The 17,470-nt window shown below is 45.0% G+C and overlaps 1 protein-coding gene across 4 annotated transcripts in view; it reads right to left on the bottom strand.

Moving 5' to 3' along the window:
* Positions 1 to 236: 236 nt before the first annotated feature.
* The window catches only part of LOC106575192 (tyrosine-protein phosphatase non-receptor type 4), a 36,268-nt gene continuing 19,034 nt past the window's right edge, over positions 237 to 17,470 (bottom strand). Inside the window, exons 10-26 of one of the 4 annotated variants that reach the window (XM_045698817.1) lie at positions 17,324 to 17,412; positions 16,372 to 16,435; positions 15,156 to 15,328; positions 13,951 to 14,019; positions 13,568 to 13,714; positions 13,227 to 13,340; positions 11,549 to 11,705; positions 11,300 to 11,440; positions 11,015 to 11,174; positions 9,967 to 10,157; positions 6,776 to 6,866; positions 6,563 to 6,627; positions 6,125 to 6,271; positions 5,809 to 5,937; positions 5,482 to 5,630; positions 5,065 to 5,200; positions 237 to 4,418 (exon numbers count right to left, since the gene is read on the bottom strand). In XM_045698817.1, coding sequence (XP_045554773.1) covers positions 3,174 to 4,418; positions 5,065 to 5,200; positions 5,482 to 5,630; positions 5,809 to 5,937; positions 6,125 to 6,271; positions 6,563 to 6,627; positions 6,776 to 6,866; positions 9,967 to 10,157; positions 11,015 to 11,174; positions 11,300 to 11,440; positions 11,549 to 11,705; positions 13,227 to 13,340; positions 13,568 to 13,714; positions 13,951 to 14,019; positions 15,156 to 15,328; positions 16,372 to 16,435; positions 17,324 to 17,412 — 3,267 coding nt within the window. In that variant the 3' untranslated portion in view covers positions 237 to 3,173. Of the gene's footprint in view, positions 4,419 to 5,064; positions 5,201 to 5,481; positions 5,631 to 5,808; positions 5,938 to 6,124; positions 6,272 to 6,562; positions 6,628 to 6,775; positions 6,867 to 9,966; positions 10,158 to 11,014; positions 11,175 to 11,299; positions 11,441 to 11,548; positions 11,706 to 13,178; positions 13,341 to 13,567; positions 13,715 to 13,950; positions 14,020 to 15,155; positions 15,329 to 16,371; positions 16,436 to 17,323; positions 17,413 to 17,470 lie in introns of all 4 variants that reach the window. The other 3 variants (XM_045698819.1, XM_045698815.1, XM_045698816.1) reach the window with 3 other exon arrangements.

Here is a 17,470-nt window from a genome sequence, read left to right as displayed (position 1 = left end):
TCACATGCATTGCTTGCTGTTTGGGGTTTTAGGCTGGGTTTCTGTACAGCACTTTGAGATATCAGCTGATGTACGAAGGGCTATATAAATAAATATGTTTTGAATGGTTGTTGATTCTATGGTGATTGTTGCTGCGGTGTTGAATCTAGAATGGTGAATGTGGAAAGGCAAATGAGTCTGCTGTGTACATATTCACAGTCAAGGCATAGAAAGAAAGGACCATGTCAACCAAAAAATACAACAGAAATTTGACTTTACTTACAGAACATTGGCACTTTACTGACATGATATTGCTCCTATTTACAACAAAAACACAGAGCAGGTCGCAGACCAGGCAGAGGCCAGACTGATATTTACCTGCATTTACAAGTACAGTAGTATGAAAAATATTTCCCCTCCAAAAGTCAAATTGTACATCCCTTAAGTTTTCGAACAACTAAAAGCTTTAGCTCGATACATTCCATTTCTGTACAGCTTCACAACAAACATTACATTTGTACATCCTCCTGATTATGATCTTCAAATATATTTCACTAGTTCACAGATTTTAAGCTTATATTTACATCACAGTTGTGCAGAATGTTGTACTATTACTAAGTGATGATAAGGTAGAAAAGCATCGTGCAAAAACAAAACAAAAAACACACCACCCAGGTCTCCCTTGAAAAAGAAGTGTTTGACCTTAATGGGGACAACCTGGTAAAATAAGCATTCCAGTGCCTCAGTCCATTTCATGGTGAAGTGGTAGACACCGTCTAAGTCTTAAATGGCTCCCTATTCAGTGCACTACTTTTGGCTAGAGCCCGGTCAAAAGTGGTGCATTGTATAGGGAATAGGGTGCCATTTGGGACGCAGCGGCGAGTGATCTGATTGGGCCGAAGTTCCCCATCGCACAACAGCTTTTTGTAAACACACCGACTTTCAGTAGATACACGTCCTTTTTAAATCACAGAACCAACTCACGAACCATTTTGTAAACATTGTCAGCAATAGTACTGCATAAACCCACTGCAGAAGTATCAGCAAAATGAAGTTTGACCAAGCCAGCTTTCTGATTTCAAAAGCACAATCGCATCTATTGATTCAACCAGAGGTCATGGGAATAAAATCACTTTGTGGGTTTCAATTGTCATAAAAAGAACAGTATTAATGGTGATTAATCTATTAGTCAGTGTACAGAGCTTCATGTTGCCGGTCCCAATTCTTTCCACTGCCACTGGATTTATGGAGAGCACTTTTACACAGCATGCATCTATTGCAATGCTTTCCCATAACAATCATTTCTAATTCCAGCAGGACTTTACACAAGTGGAAAAGTTTGGAACTTTTCTGCTCATATAAAAAATAACTTAGTCTCACATTATTTTAAATTTCATTAAACCTTATAAATTACCATGGTAAATGTACACTAGTTACATTACACAACTCTAGATGACACCATATAGCTTAAATTTCCCATAGAGGTGTCTATATCCAACAAATATTAAGAAAATGCTAAATACAATTCCAAAATAATTTTTGGGGGTCTAATCATACATAGCAGCAAATATGCTACAAGTTCAGCTGAAAAGTGCTGTCCATTCCCAAGAAGCAAAAAGGGTCTCTTATAAAAAATATCAGAAGCAAATCTATAGCTTGAGCCTTATCGCTTTTCAACACAATTTGAAAACTTTTTGTTTTACTCACAAGGCTAAAAACCTATTGGTCCTGAAAGCTCAGTCGTTTTATGTAATGTATGTACCGTCTGTATGTACTGCCTAAAATCCTGATGTACAGTACCATGGTACCAAATACCCCGATGCTCTCAGAGAGCTCTGAATACCTCATATTCAATTTCAAAATCTGATGCAATGACACTTGATAAACCACCTATGTACTGTACCAACCCAATCCTGCATGGCAAGGTCATTCTATGTTACTAGGAATAACAAAACCTGCATTTAAATACTACCCGTTTTGGGCTAGTGGTATAGCATCTTCGAGAGACCGATGTACCGTCACATGTTGAGCCATCTGAATCAAAGTTGAATAGCTGCCTCAAAAATAACAACAACACCACCACCACCACATAGGGCCGAGCTCAATGACAGGTAATCAGCTAATGAGATTATGGTAAAGGAGGAGGGAGGAGTCAACAGACTCCTCCTAACCAGTGGAGTCTGCTGAGTGGAGGACGGCTCATAACAATGGCTGGAATAGAGCCAATGGAACGGTAACAAACGCATGGTTTCCATGTGGTCGATGCCACGCCAATGACTGCTCTCCAGCCATTGTTATAAGCCGTCCTCCCCCTCAGCAGCCTCCACTGCTCCTAACCTACCCCGCCTTTTACCTTGGTTTGGGGAAAATCCTTCACAAAGGACTTACAACTTGGAGTTGTAAGAACTTACCCTGGAGATGATTCTAATCTGTAGACAAATTAACATAAAAGCCCAAAAGTACCCATCTGACAACCAATAGCCTCAATGAGAGAAATAACGAGATGGTAAGATGAGTAGTACCATAGAGTAGTCAGAGTGCTTTACTAGGACCTCACATAGAGGGGTCAACCCACTTCTGAATGGATCTTTAGTTGATGAATAGTGTATTTTAAAAAAGAAAATGGACTCTTAAGTCTATGGTGTAATCAAAGACAGAAAGACTAGTCTGTGAAGGAACCACTGATGTGACACTTGGTGATGATGCACTGACGGGTTGAAAACAAACGTCAGTCCACTTTCCATTGAGTGGTCTGGTTCATTATGAAGGTTTGTCTGAAAGTAATGACACTACAGCAATATTATCCAATCCAGATACTGTTCTGTTTCTCACTTCTCTCTTGATCCTGGACACTTGCTAATATCCCAAATTCCAGTTGATCATCGTAACTTTGTTTCTTTTTTTCTTCTTCCTTTAATTCTCCAAAGTATCGCGTTTTGTCGTCATAAAGTGCAACAGTGCTTTGTTTCCCCTCCCAGGCCAGTTTGAGTGGTTGTCCATAGTCGTCTCCATGGTTATGAATGTCGTCTCTCTTGCCAGACTCAAGATGGTGGATGTGGGAAGAAACTATTGTGACTGAGGGAGTCAGACAGACAGGCTCTAGACAGACAGACAGACAGGCTCTAAACAGACAGATAGACAGACAGGCTGTGGAAGAAGAGGGTGGTGCTTAGGCCCATGCAGCCCTGTGTCAGTCAGTCAGTCCCAGGAGGGATAAAGCTGACTCTCTCTGTCTCTACCTCTGGCTCTGTGGGTGTCAGGGGCTCTGTGGGTGTCAGGGGCTCTAAGGTCGTCAAGGGCTTTGTAGGCGTCAGAGACTCTATGGGTGTCAGGGGCTTTGTGGGCGTCAGAGACTCTACGGGTATCAGGGGCTTTGTGGGCGTCAGAGACTCTACGGGTGTCAGGGGCTTTGTGGGCGTCAGAGACTCTACGGGTATCAGGGGCTTTGTGGGCGTCAGAGACTCTACGGGTATCAGGGGCTTTGTGGGCGTCAGAGACTCTACGGGTGTCAGGGGCTTTGTGGGCGTCAGAGACTCTATGGGTGTCAGGGGCTTTGTGGGCGTCAGAGACTCTACGGGTGTCAGGGGCTTTGTGGGCATCAGAGACTCTACGGGTATCAGGGGCTTTGTGGGCGTCAGAGACTCTAAGGGTATCAGGGGCTTTGTGGGCGTCAGAGACTCTACGGGTGTCAGGGGCTTTGTGGGCGTCAGAGACTCTATGGGTGTCAGGGGCTTTGTGGGCGTCAGAGACTCTACGGGTGTCAGGGGCTTTGTGGGCGTCAGAGACTCTATGGGTGTCAGGGGCTTTGTGGGCGTCAGAGACTCTACGGGTGTCAGGGGCTTTGTGGGCGTCAGAGACTCTACGGGTGTCAGGGGCTTTGTGGGCGTCAGAGACTCTACGGGTGTCAGGGGCTTTGTGGGCGTCAGAGACTCTACGGGTGTCAGGGGCTTTGTGGGCGTCAGGAACTTTGTGGGCGTCAGAGACTCTACGGGTATCAGGGGCTTTGTGGGCGTCAGAGACTCTACGGGTGTCAGGGGCTTTGTGGGCGTCAGAGACTCTACGGGTGTCAGGGGCTTTGTGGGCGTCAGAGACTCTACGGGTGTCAGGGGCTTTGTGGGCGTCAGAGACTCTACGGGTGTCAGGGGCTTTGTGGGCGTCAGAGACTCTACAGGTGTCAGGGGCTTTGTGGGCGTCAGAGACTCTACGGGTATCAGGGGCTTTGTGGGCGTCAGAGACTCTACGGGTGTCAGGGGCTTTGTGGGCGTCAGAGACTCTACGGGTGTCAGGGGCTTTGTGGGCGTCAGAGACTCTACGGGTGTCAGGGGCTTTGTGGGCGTCAGAGACTCTACGGGTGTCAGGGGCTTTGTGGGCGTCAGGGGTTTGACCAGCTCCTCCTCGTACACCTTGAGGATCGCCTCACAGACAAACCTGTACTGGCTCTGGAAGCAAACAGAGCAAAGAGACCGAGGTTAAATGGGAGTGAACAGTACTGATGACAGCAAGGTCATAGAGTAACTAGATTCAGCCTAACAGCAGAAACATAGCTTAGGCCAACACATTCCTCTCTTGCTAGATACGCTAGAATTACACACAAATCCAAATTTGTTAGTATTTTTTTGCCTTCGGATGTGATTTAGGCACTGACATGGACTTAGAACATCAATTTCCGTTGTTTGTCTATGAATAATTGTAATACTGAAAGGTAAAAACTGAAGAAAAAAATTTACGGAGAAAATTAAATTCGGGCCCCCTTAGAATTGTTTATTAACCATTATTTTACCAGGTATATTGACAGAAAATACATATCTTGTACACCAAGGACCCGGGGAAGTTGCTGTGTAGAGAAGAATGTGCCGATTTGAAAGCTATAAAATAAGAAATTAGCAGCTCGCGACATGTTAATTTATTTTTAAGTAGCTCTTATGCTAGAAAAGTTTGGAGACCCCTGGTCTAAGCCGGCTCCGTCTGTTTTGCCCCATAGTTGTGCACGTGTGGGCTTTGTTCCTAAACAACCAACCCGTCTATTGAGGATAGAGCCTCTGCTCTTCTCTTAGTCTCATTTCTATGCATCACAGATCAGATTACCGGAGTCTGGATCATCATGGCCCTCTGGTCTCTCATTGTCCTCACGATATCCAACGGATACACGGGCTGATTGCACTCAATCAAACACATGGCTGTTTCCATGGTGATGAGCACCCCCGTCCGACCAATCCCAGCGCTGCACACAGAGACACAGAGGACGAGGTGAGTGAGATGAGGCTGAAGATGGCAGCAATGAGAGAAGAGGATTCAAATCCTCGTTCCCGCTACTTACACTGCAATCAATCACGGTTGCTACAACAACATGCAAAGTGTCTTAACGTCTGATTCGAAGGAAATGGGAACATGTTTTTCTTTAAGCCAGGTTATGAGGCAGATGTACAAAGGCCTACTTCAAAGCTGTATCAACAGCGAGATGGCTTACAGATGTTAGTTGAGGGGATAAGAACTAGACCTTACCTGCAGTGTACTATCACTGGCTCCTCCTTGCCCTCCCTCTTCCTGCGGACCAGACTGACAAAGTCCAGGAAGTCAGTGTAGTCATCAGGTACTCCGTGGTCAGGCCAGGCCATGTACTGGATCTGAGTCAGCGGCCTGCTCTCTTCACTCTGAATAAAATCAATCAAATGTATTTTTATGTTTTTATACTTTTTTCCCCATACAATTTTCACTAAGTGCAAGACGTAATCTCGGTTAACCCAGAAATAAAATCTCCAGTCATTTTGGTCAGATGCTCGATGTTTATGTAGTCTGTCCACGAGAGATGATACAAGAAATGGTCCTTACCTCCAGGTGTGTGAGAGTTATCTCTCTGACCAGGAATGCTGATTGCTCTTCTTCCGTCACACAGGACACCAGGAAGTCCCCATGGGTAGCAGTGGCACCAGGGTTGGGCCAATACTGATGACACTTCACCTTGGAATGAAACAAAAGGATCATTGGAGATAAGAGGAGGAATAGTTTGTCTATTTCCTTTGTGGGGAATGGAAACGTCTTCAGTTTTCACCTCATACGTTACCACAAGAAATTCCAAAACAAGACCAAAAGCATTGGGAAGGGGCTGAAATGGAGAGAGCGAACCCTGGTTGGGGACGAGACATACCCGTCCTCTCTCCACCTGCGTGGTGAGCATGACCACCATGTTGGAGCCCTGTTCCCAAGTCATCCTCCAGAAGTCAGAGCAGGTGGCGGGCAGCGGGCCCTGGCACGCGATGTAACGGTTTACAGCACTGGACGCTGGGATCACCATCTATGGGCCAGGAGAATGACATGGGTTGGCAAATATACACATACGTATAGCTGCATATTGGCAAATTCATATATGTAAACATAATCCATGTTTCAGTCTATGTACACACACTTTAAGAAGTGTTGAGTATCTGTCAAGAAAAGTCCATCTCTTTCCGGGGGTGTTTTTGTCTGTGTGATATTCATTACCTAGTCGAAGGAAGGTGTCCGGTCTTGGTAATAAAATCAAAGATTGTGGCATATATCAAAGAGTGTTGAGTATCAAGAAAAGAAGAAGGGAGAAGGCCCTCACATTGATGTAATTTGCATTGATATAGTCCCCATCCTCGCCCTTCAGAATAACCCTGGTTGCATCATCTGTGAGACGGCAGATACAGGAAGAGAGAGAGGATGAGAGAAGAAAGGGGTGGCAGTTGAGACAGAGGGCATTTACTTACATCATTGTATGAGGAAGTACAGCATATGTGACAGAATATGCCAATTCTGATGGTTATAGTATACTCACACGGTGAAATGTCTCGATATCGATTTTTGGAAATGTTCTGAGGTAATTTGGCAAATGACATTGTCAATCCAGGCCTTTTCCGGTAGAGTTGCTGAGAAATATCACAACAAAAAAACAATGGTTAACATTTGTCCTAAGTTAACTGAAGTTCAGACCGGGCCATGACATGAGCTTGGTTTCTAGGTTACACTAAACCACAATTCTCACTGATAACCCATCAGTGGAACACAAACAGGAAACGTTTGAGACCATGTTGAGCAACAACAGGAAGCAATAGACTTTCAATATTTCCTTTCATCTCTCTATTTCACTCTCGTCCATCTCTCTTTCTGGTAAATGACTTATATGCTATGTGATCAGTCTTAGCCATGTGCAATGTGAAATACATTCTAGAGCAAGTGGAAACTTTGAATAACCAACTGCATTTGATAATATCAAAGTGGATCGGAGCAGTTCAGAGACACAGGGGCCATTGGGCCACAGCGGTAGCGCTTGTTATTTGGCCCATGTGAACAACAAGCATAATACTATAGTTAGGATGAGTGGACTAACATCACACCACAGATAGAGCAAGGAAACAGATGCTACACTGGATGTACAGTGAGGGAAAAAAGTATTTGATCCCCTGCTGATTTTGTACGTTTGCCCACTGACAAAGAAATGATCAGTCTATAATTTTAATGGTAGGTTTATTTGAACAGTGAGAGACAGAATAACAACAAAAAAATCCAGAAAAACGCATGTCAAAAATGTTATAAATTGATTTGCATTTTAATGAGTGAAATACGTATTTGACCCCCTCTCAGATTTCTGGCTCCCAGGTGTCTTTTATACAGGTAACGAGCTGAGATTAGGAGCACACTCTTAAAGGGAGTGCTCCTAATCTCAGCTTGTTACCTGTATAAAAGACACCTGTCCACAGAAGCAATCAATCAATCAGATTCCAAACTCTCCACCATGGCCTAGACCAAAGAGCTCTCCAAGGATGTCAGGGACAAGATTGTAGACCTACACAAGGCTGGAATGGGCTACAAGACCATTGCCAAGCAGCTTGGTGAGAATGTGACAACAGTTGGTGCGATTATTCGCAAATGAAAGAAACACATCTCCCTCATCCTGGGGCTCCATGCAAGATCTCACCTCGTGGAGTTGCAATGATCATGAGAACGGTGAGGAATCAGCCCAGAACTACACGGGAGGATCTTGTCAATGATCTCAAGGCAGCTGGGACAATAGTCACCAAGAAAACAATTGGTAACACACTACCCCGTGAAGGAATGAAATCCTGCAGCGCCCGCAAGGTCCCCCTGCTCAAGAAAGCACATATACATGCCCGTCTGAGTTTGCCAATGAACATCTGAATGATTCAGAGGACAACTGGGTGAAAGTGTTGTGGTCAGATGAGACCAAAATGGAGCTCTTTGGCATCAACTCAACTCGCCGTGTTTGGAGGAGGAGGAATGCTGCCTATGACCCCAAGAACACCATCCCCACCATCAAACACGGAGGTGGAAACATTATGCTTTGTGGGTGTTTTTCTGCTAAGGGGACAGGACAACTTCACCGCATCAAAGGGACGATGGACAGGGCCATGTACCATCAAATCTTGGGTGAGAACCTCCTTCCCTCAGCCAGGGCATTGAAAATGGGTCGTGGATGGGTATTCCAACATGACAATGACCCAAAACACACGGCCAAGGCAACAAAAGAGTGACTCAAGAAGAAGCACATTAAGGTCCTGGAGTGGCCTAGCCAGTCTCCAGACCTTAATCCCATAGAAAATCTGTGGAGGGGGCTGAAGGTTCGAGTTGCCAAACGTCAGCCTCGAAACCTTAATGACTTGGAGAAGATCTGCAAAGAGGAGTGGGACAAAATCCCTCCTGAGATGTGTGCAAACCTGGTTGCCAACTACAAGAAACGTCTGACCTCTGTGATTGCCAACAAGGGTTTTGCCACCAAGTACTAAGTCATGTTTTGCAGAGGGGTCAAATACTTATTTCCCTCATTAAAATGCAAATCATTTTATAACATTTTTGACATGCGTTTTTCTGGATTTTTTTGTTGTTATTCTGTCTCTCACTGTTCAAATAAACCTACCATTAAAATTATAGACTGATCATTTCTTTGTCAGTGGGCAAACGTACAAAATCAGCAAGGGATCAAATACTTTTTTCCCCTCACTGTATAAATCTGAAGCATCCAGTTAATGTCCACTCCCCACCAAATATGGTGAGGAGAGGAAGCCTGGTGGCCGGCAGTGGGAGAGTACGGAGTGAGATGGAACTGGGCCTACATTCTGTACGATTTCTCATCAAAGAAGCATCTCTATTAAGTTTTCTGTTCCCAGAACAAGAATCTGTTTACAGACAGAGTGGACTAAGTTTGTGAACTTTACCCTTTGCCAATTTCTCCAAAAATGGCATTGTTTAGAAGGAATGCAAGGGCGAATGTAGTTATTGCACACGAGCACTTCACAGAGTAGCCGTTCCCCAATGGAATAATGCAAATAGTTATCAAAATCTTTGATCAAACTGTACCTGTATGGACCCAGTACTCGCAGGTTGGCATTTAATTATAATATATAATATTATAATATTTGGTGAGTTCTTATATTAGTCCTATTTCATGTGTTTTCTTGCATATCCCAACTCCCTCTGAGACACCTCTTGGAGAGTGAGGTCACGACCAGGGTCAGCCATTGTCAACGGCGACCCTGGATCAATTAGGGTTAAGTTGGCACATCGACAGATTTTTCACTTTGTCGCTCTAACCACTAGGCTACCTGCAACCCTCATTAATGAAATCTCTTCTTGGGATGATTCATGTATAGGAGGCAGCTCTGCAGGGAAGTCACCAGCTGGCACAGCTACAAAGTCATAAAATCTGATTTTAAACCTAACCCTAACGTTAACCACACAAAAAAAAAACATTAACCACAAAAATATCTAATAATAATACCACACTGCTAACCTTATGCCTAACCCTAACCTTACATTAAGACCAAAAAACACATTTTTGTTTTCATACATTATTACAATATAGCCAATTTTGACTGCAACTGGCCCATCTACCAGAAATCGCTCAGCTCTGCCTCCAGGACAAGATTTATCCCAATAAACGTCAACCTTCCAAGTACTCAGGCCCTCCTTCAGCTAAACATGAACTATATTTTGTAGTATATGTGGACTAACATCAAACTGTTGCTGTACGGCCCCAGTGCTCAAGCCTTCTTTCAGCTGTAGTATGGAGTCTCTCCAGCAGGATGGGTGGTGGTCTGGCTGGTCCTGGGGCTGGTCCTGGGGAGCCCTCTCTGGGGAGTACTGGTAGTTAGACTCTGTATCTCCATCCTCCAGCTTCTCCTCCTCCACCAGGTCATACATGGCTGGAGGAACGACAGGAAGGATGACAGCGTGATTGAACATTGCACATCCATTGCAGGTGACAGGAACTCAGAAAAACTAAGCGACAACAGCAAAACAAAGAAAAGGGAACGGCAGAAAGGCAGCAGCCAAATTAAAAACGTCCCTCCCAAGTGAATACACTGTCAGACGGATGCTTTGCCTTAAAGCTGAGATCCGCATTAGGCGCATTTGTTATTGTTTTGGTTTTGAAAAGGAGGAGAAGAGCATCCGGAAACGCAATAAAAAAATATATATCGTAGTACATACTCTTCTGTTCTATCGAGCGTGCAACAATGTCCGAGGGAATAAAACAGTGTTTGTCATATGAAGTAATGTCTTTGTTGTTGTAATATCCCAGACGGACGTGGCAGTTTCACCGCAAAGGACTCCAACTTTAATCAAACCAATGCCCATAGTATAGTGGATTTGTATTGACCCAATATAGGACAGGCAAGCTATGGTCCCTCACTCCCTCTTGTTTCAGGGACAGGCAAGCTATTTGGTATTTTGTATTTTATCAGGATCCCCATTAGCTGTTGCAAAAGCAGCAGCTACTCTTCCTGGGGTCCACTATGGTCCCTCACTCCCTCTTGTTTCAGGGACAGGCAAGCTATGGTTTTACAAACACTGCTGTAAAAAAATGGAATAATAACACATGCCATTTAGCAGAAGATTTTATCCAAAGTGACTTTTTATGTATGGATGGTCCCGGGAATTAAACCCACTCTCCTGGCGTTGCCATGCTCTACCAACTGAGCTACAGCGGACCGCAAAGGATCATAAATGACCGTAAAGGACCACAAGGCCTGTTAAGAGGGCTGTTCTGTTCTCTCCTCACCGTTGGGTCTGACCAGCAGGTTCAGCTCTCCTGAGTCGCTCTCCTCACAGCTGGCCTTGATGAACATGACCACCTGGTCGTGGGTGTGCTCTGAGATGTCCTGACCGTTAATCAGAACCACCTGGTCTCCCTCGTTCAGCCGGGGAACACACAGGTCAGCCTGGGGAGGGCATTAACACAGAATACAAGAGAACAGTGTGGTTATCATTATTCATTACCTGTGAAGGTCATTTGAGAAGTTCAGGGGTTTGGCAGTGACGGTGGCCCAGGTAGTAGGACACGTACCGCTGTTCCCGGGGCCACTCGGGACACGATCACAGGCATCTTCTGGTCCAGCCCACCCTTCACATTGAATCCAAATCGGCCTTGTTCGTCGGGGCACATTTTAATGAATACCAGATTGTCATGAGGAAGCACTCCATTGGGCTGTGAGAGTGAGAAGAAACACAGAGGACAAAACAACGTTTAAGTCCAACGAAATAACAGTGTGTGTGTGTGAGTGTGTGTCTGTGTGCGCGTAGGTCTCTCTCCTACCATAGTCTTGTCTTCTGACAGAGGCGTGTCATACAGCTCATTGATGTGGTTGTCCAACTCCTGCTGAGAGTGGGACTGGGACTGGCTGGACAGAGGCCTCCTGGTCTGCTTAGGGGGCAGAGCGGGCGGCTGGTCGTCGATGGTCGAGTCTGGTGACCTGGACACAGGCAAATCCAAATGAGTCCTTGCGGCAAAATTGGAATACAGTATATATCCAAACATCAACCCCAGTGCTGGCTTTATTGAGAACAAGTCAATAAATACATAAATGAAGAGTGTTATTGCGTGTGCTTTCCCCTTTTTGAGGGTTATATATGAACCTGGAAACACACTCCGACTCAACATTAACTACACAGTAGAAACTGTAATGTTCCAGAGCTTAACCTCTAAATGGAACATGTTCTTTTCACGCGACCCATTTCTCAGAAGGCAATGATCATCTTCTGTGTACACTGAATCATTACAGGGCTCAGTCAGAGCAGAGGGTTTTCTCAGTTCATAGAAACTCTTCCCCCTATTTCCTATCATTGCTCAGTGCTATAGCCTCAACCTGTGGACTAGAACAGCTTACGAGCCCCTTGGAGAGGCGCTGCGTGTCCTACCAGCATATTACCCTCAGCTTGATGTGTTCATGTACTGTTCATGTACTTCCCCCAGTCAGAGAGCATCCATGTTGTCTAGCCCGCTGTCTGCCTCGGAGCAGCCCTGAGCAGACCCTGGTGGAGGTTAACCGGTTGGGACAGCACTCACCAAAACAAACAGCGTCTAGCGCTATGGGCTCCTCAAAAGGAGTTTACACAGAGATACACAGAGGACCACAGAGAGCGATAAGGTCAAAAACGACACGCACAGTTACACCGAAGAAGTGCCTATCCAAAGAAAGAGGGAAAGAGAGAGGTGAGAGAGAGAGAGAGAGAGAGAGAGAGAGAGAGAGAGAAGAAAAAAAATGATCCAAGTCGAAACAAACACACCAAACCACTTCAAATAATTCTGCTCTTTCTCAAATTCACATGCAGAGAATACTGTCTCTCAAGAGTGAAAGAGAAACGGGGTAATGGCATATTTCCTTGAAGTTATGAGAAGATTTGCAATGGTTCAGCCCACTCTACCTGTGTTATTAACATACCAAGCATTCACCATTGTGATGTGCCTGCAGCCCCAACCTACTGCTGCAGCGCTTTGGCTTCGGCCAGCCTGCCAAGCACCATGCTCATTATGGACGCTTAAATGACAGTCATGAAAGAGGCCTATTTTGTAGTCTTCAGGCAAGCAGAGCTTGGTGCTACAGCCCCGGGGTATTTACATAATAAAAACAAACGGTTTGTAAAGACATAGAAATTAGAGGCCGGTGTATGTGTGTTTACGGTATGAGGACATTCAACCCAATCAAGTCTCGATGAAAGAGATGCTCATGGCCCGGTCTTTTGGTTTGAAAATTCAAAAGGCACTCGCACATCTGAGCTATTTTTGTTGCAGGTGCATGACAAAGGCCTTGAGGTCAATACGTAAAGCTTATTAAAGAGCAGTGATACTATCAAGAGCAGTGTGCAGGTTTCTTCTTTCTTTTCTGTTTTGGTTTGAAATGACTCAGGGCTGTGTGTGCGTTGGCGTGTGTGGCAGACAGACATACGGGGTAGAATCTAGGCTGATGGAGTTGGCCTGGGTTGAGGAGGCTGACTTGTGATTGGTGAAGGTTTGGCAGGGCGAGGCAGGGTCGTGGTAGATCACATGGTCCAGCAGGTGTCCCACGGAGGACGGCCGCGGGCGCTCTTGTGCAAACTTGGAGTTCCTGCTGAGACAAGAGGAGAGAGGAGGAGGGAGGGACATGTAAGGTACCCGAGTGTACTGTTATCCAAGGTTTTTAGAGGTACTTGACATCGCTCCTCCTCCTCAACAGTAGATTAGCCCAATTTCCTTCCCCCTTCATCTCCCTTGAAGTGTGCACTTGTTCAGTCCCACTCATAGATTTGAAACTAAGGAATGTACTGTTTGCTTACACTACGGGTTAGGGCTACTCACTGGTTGGGGGTGCCTGGTGGGGAGCGTGTGGGCAGGCTCTGGGTCTCCAGGCGGTCGTCAGACAGAGAGGCTCTGGAGTTCCGGCTGACTGACTCCCAGTCCATCCCTCCATCCATCAGCCGCCGCACCAAGGGCTTACTGGGAGACCTGATTGGTTGATGATATGGAGGTCATTGTTATTGTTAGATTGCATTGCAGCAGGTAAAACGTTCATCAGATTTCAATTTAGCAGGATGAAAACGGCTTACAACTCACTAGACTTTTGCTCATTATTCAGTGTAAGATTCCTCCATCCCTGTCTCTTCATGTTCTCACATTTCTGATTCTCTTAGTTATCAGTAAGCAATAGTGTCACTTCATTTAGGCTTCAGAAAGTGTCTTACCTGGCAAACACCCTGTCCTTGATGCCCTTCTCCTTGCCGTACTGGACAGACTGCACCTCTGTCCTACCACTGCATATAACACAGAAACATCTTTTTAACATTAAAACGGAAAACATTCATACACCAACTGCCCTCACACTTCTATATCCTGCAGTAAGAGGAGACCAAACCAGTGTTGCACTACCTACCATTTAGACATTTTAATGTGTGTAGTGAGCCAGCAGGAAGTATTAATAGGGACACACCCCAGTGTGTGAAACCGCAGCTCTTTTTACTCTGTCACACTATTTGTCAGTCACTCATACGGTGTGACAAGGCATTGGCAAAGCTGAGAGGACTGGAGCTTTGGGTCTCTACTGGCAGTTGTAGGAGGCACGGTAAACATATTCCTGTGTTATGCAAACCAGCCCACACGATTTCTGTGATACGCGGCACAATGGGTCAAATGGCACCGTCGTGAGTGGTACAAAAATGTAAATATGCTTCAGCAAAATGATGATGGTGTTATCCTGAGGGCAACACGAATTAGGAAGGACTGGATCTGAACGGAGTGAGTCAGGGGAAATTGAAAGGATTAGGTAATGTGTAACCTCTTAGAAAAAAAGGTGCTATCTAGAACCAAAAAGGGTTCTTCGGCTGTCCCCATAGGATAACCCTTTGAAGAACCCCTTTTGGTTCCAGGTAGAACCTTTTGGGGTTTCATGTAGAACCCTTTCCCCAGAGGGTTGTACATGGAACCAAAAAGCGTTCTACCTAGAACCAAAAAGGGTTCTCCTATGGGGACAACCGCAGAACCCTTTTTTCTAAGAGAGTACTGTTTTCTCTGGTGAGGTTTAGACACCTTTAGACAGCAGTTTTACAGTTACACACACTATCATTGACAAGACTCATGTAAACATTGACAAACAAACATAATCTTAGCAGGAAAGGCTGGTTGAAACGCCATCATTACAGCCAGTTCTGCCTGCTGGGATCCCAACTTGATCACGGACTCTCTTTCAAAACACATTTTAATATGCAACCTCAGCACCAAGGACCAAATCTGCTGAAGGCTAACGGTCACCAGAGACTATGCACTTCAAAATGGCACCATATTCACCTACATAGTACACTCCGTTTGACCGGGGCCTGGTCTACAGTGGCGCACTATATAAGGAATCGGGTGCCATTTGGGACACAGTCACACATTCCCCAGGCCCACTCACCAGTAGCGGTACTTGGAGCCCAGTTGGAAGACGTGTGCAAAGAAGTTCTTCTGTGGTGGTAAGGGTCGGTCCAGTCTGAAGAAGGTGTGGTGCTCTACACAGGCCTTCCATAGGTTCTTACAGGCTCGGTAGTTCACCATGTGAAAGGCTAACAGCGCCTCACGGCTCTCATTCTGGAGAGGGAGGGAGGGAGAGAGGGTGAGGGCGAGAGAGGGTGAGGGCAAGAGAGAGAGGGCGAGGGAGAGAGGGCGAGAGAGAGACAAAGAGAGGGAGAGAGAGGGCGAGACAGAGCGTGAGAGAGAGAGGGCGAGGGAGAGAGTGAGAGGTTAGTGGTGGGCTCAGCACACTTAGGCGTACAGTATTGCATGATGCACGGTACAGTAGGTGTGTGTGATTATCACACATGATCAACATGATCACTAGTCACTTTAAATGCCACTAAGAATGTTTACATATCTCGCATTGCTCATCTCATATGTATCTACTGTATACTGTACCCCTCACTATCTATTCTTTACTTTCTACTGCATCTTAGCTGCTCTGTCACTGCTCATCCATATATTTTATACTTATATATTCTCATCCCATTCCTTTACTAGATTGTGTGTAGTAGGTTTTGTTGTGGAATTTGTTTGATATTAGGTTTTGTGGATTTGTTAGACATTATCTGTTAGATACTGCTGCACTGTCGGATCTAGAAGCACAAGCATTTCGCTACACTCGCAATAACATCTGCTAACCATGTGTATGTGACCAATACAATTTGATTGGGTTATCACACATGATCAACTGATGTCACACAGATCTAGCTAAAAGAACATGGATGCAGAGGAAGAAATCACCCTTCGACTTGCATAGCTGGCCATGAGATAGCTTCTTCTAGGCCAGACACTATTGTGTGCTCGGTAGTACTTCTCTACTCAGATACATGAATTATAGCGCATGACATCACTTCATCTAGATATCAAGTACTGTACAACTGCTTTTAAAAGGTCTCCTTGACTTGCATTATTCAACCAGGTGTTTTTGTGTGTCTTCCACTACCAGACGCCCTAGTTGGGATCAAATCATTTTAGATTTAGTTTCATATGACCAGCCTAGCACACCCACAAAGTGCATTATGTATGTATTATGTATTATTCATAATGACGAGAGAGAATTTGAGCTCGCACAAATAGTAGGGATGTAATCCCAGTTGAAACCAGGACATACTTACCAATTCTCTTCTGAGTTGAATAAAAAACTGTCGACATTTAAACGAGATCTTTACAATCTGGAGCCTGAAAGAAAGAAAAATAAGCTTTTGTCACCCATAGGATGGAATCTCTCCTTTATTTCCGACATAACAGCGAACTTATCCAGCGTTCTGAAGCCACTGGACAAGCATAGAGAATACATACTCCCCATGTTATCATCCATAAGAATCCCTTCCATTCTTTAATCAGAAACAAATCATGTTCAGTGTTCTATAGTTCCACTGTGCCTGCTGGCCTATTTCCCTGGTTCCTTAAAGCATGACTCAGAGAGAGAATCTAAATATAGACCGCACTGTGTCCCAACCTGACACAGTTACGCTATTACTCATTTCTATAGAAGTCTCTTTTCATGAAGATAAACTCTCACTGTGCTGTACCATCAAAGGGAGTAGGGCAAGATCAAACAGCGGGGAGAGGGCTCGTGTTGTCACTTTACAGTAGAGCTGGAGTAAGTTATGGCTGAATCTGGGCCATGAAAAGAAGTAGAGCATCGTAAATGCTATTGATTCATAACCGCTTTCATGCTATGTCTGCTACTACTGTTTGTTACTTAAGCAATAAGGCCTGAAGAGGTGTGGTATATGGCCAATATACAATATTCTTAGTCGCAATGCTACGTGGAGTGCCTGGATACAGCCCTTAGCCATGGTATATTGGCCATATACCACAAACCCCCGAGGTGCCTTATTGCTATTATAAACTGGTTACCAAAGTAATTAGAACAGTAAAAATAAATGTTTTGTCATACCCGTGGTATACGGTCTGATATACCGCAGTTGTCAGCCAATCAGCATTCAGGGCTCGAACCACCCAATTTATAATACTCTTTAGGTTCTGTGCGTCCCATCCAATGGCTCCCCTATATGGAGAATGTGGCTGAATGTGGAAACATACTCAACTGACTTGACTCACCATGGAAAGCAGTTGATTCGTACCCTGTTCTTATAGGTGACAATCCCAGTTGACATCACTCCGATTAAAATCTCAGTGTTGCTTTGATCCTGTAACGGAGGAGGGAAAAAGGACAGGGAGGATTGTAAGGTGCCCAGACTTCCTGTG

The sequence above is a fragment of the Salmo salar genome, chromosome ssa17 (genome assembly GCF_905237065.1).
Source record: "Salmo salar chromosome ssa17, Ssal_v3.1, whole genome shotgun sequence".
NCBI lineage: Eukaryota > Metazoa > Chordata > Actinopteri > Salmoniformes > Salmonidae > Salmo > Salmo salar.
This window is presented reverse-complemented; position numbering and strand designations above follow the sequence as displayed.